Raw genomic sequence first — 8,030 nt, 5'->3', positions numbered from 1 at the left:
GTTGATTTGAATTTTGAATTCAATCTATATATTTATCTTATTATCACAATTAACTAAATTATAACAATTGAATGTGGAAAAAAATAAACATTAGTGTTTAGTTTGGGCGCGTTAACCCGACTAAATTGGCCAATTTTCATTGAACGGATTGAATTTTTTTTATCCTTAATTGGGTGGGTTGCACTTAGATTTTTGTAAACCGATCTATACGTTGTGTTGAATAAATTGTAACATAAACCAACCAAACCGACCAACGTATACCCTTAAATTATACATAGTGCTAGACCTTTTGCTGTAATTTCATTCACACAATTCCATCATCAATGAAATTCTTTTTGATTTACTCATTATAAAAATATAATGAAAACACCAATGATAAAAAAACAGAATCTAAACAGAAAATTCAATAAATTATTGTGGCAATCAAAGTTCATGTTACAATTTTATTTTTGGTAAATTCTTCATAACTTCATTTTATTATTATGAGTTACAATTTAATTAATTAACATAATAATTGCCACTTATTGTGTTTAGATCACAACGTTATTAATATGTTATACAGTAATGATGCAAGAAATTTTCCCATATTAATATAAGTAATAAAGCTCCTTAATTATTATTGTTATAACTTTGGTTAATTTCATTTAGTACAAAAATGAATATATTCTATATATACTTGTACGCAAATAAAATCAACAAAACAATGCAAACTAAAATTGGGGTGTATATATATGATTAATAACACAAATCAAAACGTGTCACACATAACAATAAAAGCTTATAACCCAATAAGAAAATTCCATTGGCCGTAAACACACTCTTTCTATGGTCTCGAAACTAGCAGATTAATAATAAAAACCTAGTTTAGAAGAAAAAGCAAATAGTCAAAAGAAACAGTTTTTCAAAGCACAACAAAAAAAAAAAAAGGAAAAAAATAAAATCCAAAAAGAGAATCAAGAGTGAGAAACACACAAAAGTGAAAAAAAAAACACATTGAGAGAAGAGGAGATCAAAACTTAATATACCTTATTATACGTTACTTTATATACTTTATATGTATGTAATGTAATATACAATTTTTTTTTATATGTAGATATATAAAATAAATGTGTGTATATTATATAGTTTACCTAAAAACATTACAGCTGTGAGGCTGTGGGGCTTTGGTGGTAGGGACGGAGTTATCCCCACGAGAAAATCTACTGCTCTCCCGCCTTCCCGCTCTTCCTCTTGAATCTAAAACAAGAAAGAAAAGAAAAGAAAAGAAAAGAAAAGAAAGGAAAAACCCATATATTTTTTTTTTTGGTTAGAGACTCAGAGACTTTTCAGGGTGGGGAAATGGGAAAGGAGAGAAACTATGGAGAAAGATAGTTAGTAGAGTGCTAATCGGATGGGAGGGAAAAACTTGTTTTCAGTTTTAAGAGTTTAGTGAGTAAATGTTGGCGAAGAAGTTGAAGTGACTCACTGCGTTTCTACTCCCCTTCTACTACTCTATTCTCTTCTCTTTCTCCTTCTCCATGGATACTCCTGAGAAGAACAAGATCGGGACTCCCAAATCTAAATTCGAGGTGACCCTATTTCTGTACTTTGTTGTTTGTTTAGGGTTTTTTTTTTTTTTTTTTTCATGAGCAGTCAATTGGGTTTCTGTACTTTCATGATTTTAGTTTCGAAATCTTGTTCATTTATGAAAATGTTGCCCTAGGTTTTCGTTTATTAATTTTTTTTAAAGATATTTTTTCTGGTGTAGGGTTTTGATACTTTCTGTGTTTGTGCATGTGGGTCGATCTTAGTTTATCACGAATGTTGTTATCCATAATTGAGTATTATGTTCAAGAGGTTTATAAAAACTTGTGATGTTGAAAAGGAAATTGCCCTACTGGTTTTTTGCTTCTGTGAAAATTGTTAGAATGAAGTTTGGATCTCGATTTCAACCTAAAGCATGCAATTTTAAGTATAAATTGCTTTGCCATTCTTCTTTTAAAAACTTTGCCGTTTCGGCATTGTATTTTTTTTTTTACTTGTTTCGATATTTTCAATAATAATGAGCACATTATTAGGGGATTTCTGGTAAGGTTGTGCAGAGAAGTGTTTTTTCTTTTCTTCTTTATACCCATGCGTCTGTTGCAAGAGATACAGAATTGAAGACCCCTCAATTTCAATGGAGGTTTTCATTTACTTTCTCTTAGTTGTAGTGACTGTTGTAGTGACTTTTGAGACTAAAATATTTTCTCTTTATACTGATTTTGTTGCTGTAACTAAACCATTATGTGCAAAAATCCTTTTCACAATTATTTATTTACACACCAATGTTTTTTTTTCTTTTTCCAGATCTTCTTCTGTGTTATTGTGAATTTTTTGACCAGAAGTTAGTATTCCTAAAAAAGTATTTTATTCATTTTAAATGGTACTGTGCTTTTAATAGTTGATTGTATTTGTGTTTACTTGTCTCTCATTTTCACTTCTCGTTTCCTTGTACTAAAATCTTTTTCAATATTGTGCAGGATTCTCCTGTCTTCAATTATATCAGTAGCCTTTCTCCTATCAAGCCAGTTAAGTCTCTACACATTACTCAGACCTTTAGCTCTCTTAGTTTTGGATCTCCTCCATCAGTTTTCACTTCACCCCATGTCAGTTCTAACAAGGAGTCAAGATTTCTCAGGAGGTAATTTGATATTGGTCTTCTTCTTATTATAGGCCCTATCTATTTTTTCTGTATCTAAGAATACCTTTTTCATCTCTTTAGGTACAATACTTCTGATCAAGCAAAGCCTGAGGTTTCTTCAGAAAATGGAGTTGATGTTCCTGCAAGTGATGATGCTGTCATTGAAACGGTCCAAGTATACAACAACTCGGTTGAGCTTCGTGAAAATTGTAAATCAGATGTTAATGTTGAAGAAGCTTCTGCTGAGCCACAAAATGAAGGTTCAGCTTTTGTGATCGAGCTACCACGTGTTTTGAAGTATGATTGTGGTAGCCCTGATTGTGTCTCAACGCCTCATGATGTTGTGGCGGATTTTGAATCCAATTCGAGTGATCCATCGGCTAATCTTGTTCCTCATGTGCAAGTGGCACCTGAAATTGGTCCATCTGATAATGAAGCCCAAATCCAAGAAGTGTGTCTGAGTGAGCCGAAAAAACAAGGGGCCATAGGTGACTGGGAATGTCTAATGTCTGATGCTGTCTTGATTTTTGATTCACCCAACACTTCAGAGACTTTTAAGGGGCTGATTCATGATTCACTGGAGCCTGTTGGCAGGTGTAGTAATTCTCTTGGGACAGAATTCCAACAAAATGAGATTAATAATGAGCATGAAATGCAAATTGTAGATCCAGGTTGTTCTGAACAACATAATGGAGAAGAACCCCTTTCTCAAACTGGAGATGTCAGTCATTTGGAGGATATGGAACAAACACATGATAGGTTTAATTCAAATAGTGGCATGGCTACCAATCCAAGTAAGCGAAAGGATAAGGAAGCTGAAACCCGCATGGCATTTACTTGCAAGGTAAAAGCAACAGATTTCCATTCCCTTTGCTGCATCTTTTCTACTATTGTAGAGGAACGGTCGTAGGTTGTTGGGGACACTTTATTCTCATCTTTGTGATTACTTGGTGTCAATCTTCTGCATACAATTTATATGTCATGATCTCCAAATGGTACAACTGTAAAATTAAATATGGTTTAAGCAACTGCTTCTTTTTTGTAATTCTAAAATCATATACCTGTTCACTTGTTAACATCAGCCACTTTCTCTTAAAAAAACAAAAAGAAAAAAAATCATGTTCAAGTTTTTTATGCTGAATATTTATGCTGCTACTTATTTTCTTAGGCATGTTTATACTTCATAAATACGAAAACTAGTTTGAATATTCTAACACTTGACTGTGATTTACTCTCTCTGTATATAGTCGGTTTTCAGCTTACACCGTGGAATGCGAAGGCGCTGTCTGGACTTTGATGTGTCAGTAGCTCGAAGGAAGAATTTAGGGGATGGTTCAAATAGTAGTTCAGTTTTAGCTCAACCTGATGAGGAGACCCCTGCTAATGAGAGGCGACCAGGCTTTATTAGGCATTGTGGTGAAGCGCCTGCTAGGCGCATCTTACCTGGAATTGGGTTACACTTGAATGCTATTGCAACAACCTCAAAGGATTGCAAAATCACTAAGAATGTGTCTTCTGGAATACATATAAGGTTGCCTGGTTCCACTGTCTCCATACATTCTCCGATGGATGATCAAGAGGGTCTTGATAAAGCCTTGATTCCGGTTTCTTCTGAAATGGACATCAATACCATTGAAAATGGGGTCCAGCTTCTAGAAGATCCTTCTCAAGCACCAGGATCAATAACTAATGAAGAATTCAATCAAAATAGCCCCAAGAAAAAGAGGCAAGTTTTTTTCACGACATATTTCTAGTTAGATTGTTGGATTAAACAATTTGATTTAATTAATTATCTAATTTTTTTATGTGTTGACTTATGTGTGTAATCTACTAACAGGCGTAGATCGGAAAATGCTGGAGAAACTGAGGGCTGTAAGCGTTGTAACTGTAAGAAGTCGAAGTGTTTGAAACTGTAAGTCTCTGCATACAACTCTCTTTTCAATTCATCTCAAGGTTTGGTTGTTTTGTGTTGCCAATTCCTACAGCACTTTTAGTTTCATGAGATGTATCTATTTGTGCGTGATTAAGGAGTTTGGTTTCTTATTTATCAGAAGTAATTTAACTTTTCAGATGACGATTCGATATTCAATTGTGTGTGTGTGTGTGTCTTGTATTTATATTGGTGTAAATTGTCAAGCCTAGAGGATTGGGTTGACAACTCATTAAATATTCAATTTGATGCTGGTATTCATTAATATTAAATTGAGTAAATAGATAGTATTGAATTAGCAAACAATAAATCTACAATTTGGGTATCCGGTATTGCTATCCGCTAGGGAAGTTTAGCTTAACTTATTGGTTTGTTAGGTTTAAAGTAGAAAGAACTCATTCATTGTGTGTGATACATGAGTCTCCATATGATAGATCCCTATATCGTAATAGCAGTTAGCACATAAGTAGTAGCAGGGTGTATGTGTCATTACAGTCCGGGGTAGTAGATGAGTAGTTTATGTAGTAAAGAAGGAAGGAGATATTCTCTGGGAAAAAAAGGGAGACAAGGCCAAAATATTGTAATTGTAATTGGAGCTATTGCTCTTGGGAGAGTGAGGTCTTTCAAACTATATTGTTGGTATAGTGTGTTTTTATCATTTTGTTTATTCAATAGCAAGTTCCAGATTTACTCAGTTCTTTCTTTCCATGGTCTTATACTTCAATTATTCTCTACCTTTGTCTAATGTCTGCCATTGTTTTAAGGACCGTAGTTGGGGTATATCACTATCATAGAAGAATGAGATTGAACTAATTATTTTTTATTCATCCTGCAGTTACTGTGAATGCTTTGCAGCTGGTGTGTACTGCATTGAACCGTGTTCTTGTCAAGAATGCTTCAACAAACCTATTCACGAAGATACTGTTCTTGCTACTCGAAAACAGATTGAGTCTCGCAACCCACTTGCGTTTGCTCCTAAAGTAATTAGGGGCTCTGATCCTGCACCTGACTATGGGGTTAGAAAATGAGTCTGCCTTACTCTACCTCATTGCCAAGTTTCAACACATTCTGACTTTTACTTTCACTTGCAGGATGAATCAAGCAAAACCCCAGCTTCAGCCCGACATAAAAGAGGATGCAACTGCAAGAAATCTAGTTGCCTAAAGAAGTACTGCGAGTGCTATCAGGTTTTTACCCTTAGCATGTTCTGTATGCTTTCAGTTCTTAGTTCTTGTATATAATCTGATTCATAAATGGTTTTCTTTTGAAGGGTGGAGTCGGCTGCTCCATTAGCTGCCGGTGTGAAGGGTGTAAGAATGCATTTGGTAGAAAGGATGGTGAGTTTCTACACCATACATGGTTTGATAAGATACTCATTATCACGTCTCAGCTCTTAACTATGTTTCCATGGTTGTAATTTCTTCCAAAATACAGGTTCTCTTATGACAGGTTCAGAAGAACAAGATGAAGAAGAAGCAGAAGCATGTGAAAAGAGTTTGGTTGCACCTGTACAGAAGATGGAACTTCATAACAATGAAGATCCAAATCCAGGCTCTTCTCATCCAATTACACCATTAAGGATATCCAGGTCAGATCTATGTTTTCTTTTTATTATTAGCTGCATCAGTTGATATTGTGTGTTATGAGATGCTTAATTGTTATTCTTAATGCCGCAGATCTTTGGTTCAACTACCATTCTCATCGAAAGGCAAACCGCCAAGATCCTCCCTAGTTACTGGGACATCCTCCTCTTCTGGATTGTACAGTCAGATGCATGGTAAACCAAGTATTCTCCGATCTTCTCAACCGAAATTGGAGAAACATGTGCAAACTATTCCAGATGAGGAAATGCCAGAAATTCTTGTGGGGGATGGCTCTCCTAATAGTGCTGTCAAAACTTCTTCTCCCAACAGTAAGAGGGTCTCTTCTCCTCATTGCCACTTTGGATCACCTGGCCGGAGGCCTGGCCGGAAGTTGATATTACACTCCATTCCATCATTTCCTTCTCTTACTCCCCAGCACTGAAGTTTTGAATTTTCATTATTATTTTTAATTTTTCTTTTTATATATATTTTTATTTTAGTAAGAAGTTAAGGACAATTATTTTAGTTAACATTGTAGTTTTTGTTGAATGGAAGTAGTAAGTGGTAGATGACAGTTAAATGTCATAGTCTGTACTGTAGAATAAGATAAAGATGGTATGCTACTCGCATGTCTATGCTCTCCTCTTGTAAAATATGGCATCTTCTTCATCATCGTTTGATCTGCACTTTTTCCTTCTCTGCATTCCTTCATCAATTAGATCAAATTTATAGAAAACAGCAAAACAAAATGGTTCAAATTGATCGTATATTTTGTAAACAAATCATAAAGTTTTACATGATAGGATCTACTTACTATGTGATGCCTATGCCTATGCCTAGACTACTGTACAATCTAATTATTATAATTTTTTTTTCTTGTTTCACTAGTCACAATTTCAACGTTATTGTTAGGAAATTTTATATAAAACACGATTTTTTTTTTTGAGGTTATTGTTTCATTTTTTTAGTTTAATTTGGGTTGATATTTAAATTTTATTTTTTGGTATAGTATGAAAGAAAAAAATTCAATCTATTGTTATATGTATATTTCTAGTTTATTTTTTCTTTCAATGTAATTAATTGATATATAAATGACGGATGTATAATTAATGTAAGGTCCTCGTATAGTAGTGTCATCAAAATTACTTACCTTTAGATTTTAATCTAATGATTAATCGTTAAATACAATAAATTATTAATTTTTTTGTTTAAAAATACAAAATAAATAGGTAACTTGTTGTATGGATATATATTTTTTTTTTGATAAATCAGAGATTTGTATTTGATTTTTATTAAAATATATAGTTGATTTCAATAATTGATTCTTTGTTTTCTTTCTAACCTATGAGTGATTCTAAAATTTAATTATTCAATATTTTAGTGTCTTTTTTATAATTTTTTAAAAAATTACTATTTGATTTATTTATTCCAAATATTATCTATGTGATTATCACATCGTTATGCATATCTTTTCTATATAAAGTGTGTCAAAAATTATTAGGTCATTTTTTCGTTTTAAATAAAAAAAAAACAACAAATTATTAGATGTTGCCACGTAAAGTGTCAGCATGCATGTAGTTAGGTTTAGTAAATTTTGTCAAATTTTACTTCATCCTTAGTTATTAAGTTTTTTTTTTTTTTCCATTTTATTGTAGCATAACGTAAGCCTATTTTTGTTGATTTTTTTTAAGCTATACAATGAACTTTGTTGTATTAATGTATATTTTCCTAATAATAATAATAATAATAATAATAATAATAATAATAATAATAATAATAAATAAATAAATAAAAGGTTAACGCTAAGGGTGTTTATCAAACCATTCATACTGTACAAACCGCTCACTCCATATAA

The 8,030-nt window shown here is 33.0% G+C and overlaps 1 protein-coding gene across 1 annotated transcript; it reads left to right on the top strand.

Moving 5' to 3' along the window:
* Positions 1-888: 888 nt before the first annotated feature.
* On the top strand, positions 889-6,847 carry LOC115722489 (protein tesmin/TSO1-like CXC 3). Its single transcript, XM_030651706.2, has 10 exons — positions 889-1,568; positions 2,502-2,662; positions 2,744-3,506; positions 3,910-4,388; positions 4,500-4,574; positions 5,428-5,608; positions 5,684-5,779; positions 5,863-5,929; positions 6,027-6,180; positions 6,269-6,847. The coding sequence occupies exons 1-10, from the start codon at positions 1,518-1,520 to the stop codon at positions 6,615-6,617; spliced, it is 2,376 nt and encodes a 791-aa protein (XP_030507566.2). The 5' UTR covers positions 889-1,517; the 3' UTR covers positions 6,618-6,847.
* The last annotated feature ends 1,183 nt before the right edge of the window (positions 6,848-8,030 follow it).

The sequence above is a fragment of the Cannabis sativa genome, chromosome 9 (genome assembly GCF_029168945.1).
Source record: "Cannabis sativa cultivar Pink pepper isolate KNU-18-1 chromosome 9, ASM2916894v1, whole genome shotgun sequence".
NCBI classification, from domain to species: domain Eukaryota; kingdom Viridiplantae; phylum Streptophyta; class Magnoliopsida; order Rosales; family Cannabaceae; genus Cannabis; species Cannabis sativa.
This window is presented reverse-complemented; position numbering and strand designations above follow the sequence as displayed.

Bases quoted from the DNA above. Each gene is read 5' to 3' on its own strand.
- LOC115722489 (XM_030651706.2), top strand. From the start codon at position 1,518: ATGGATACTCCTGAGAAGAACAAGATCGGGACTCCCAAATCTAAATTC. The intron at 4,389-4,499 runs GCAAGTTTTTTT...ATCTACTAACAG, and splicing joins AATAGCCCCAAGAAAAAGAG to GCGTAGATCGGAAAATGCTG. The intron at 5,930-6,026 runs GTGAGTTTCTAC...TCCAAAATACAG, and splicing joins TGCATTTGGTAGAAAGGATG to GTTCTCTTATGACAGGTTCA.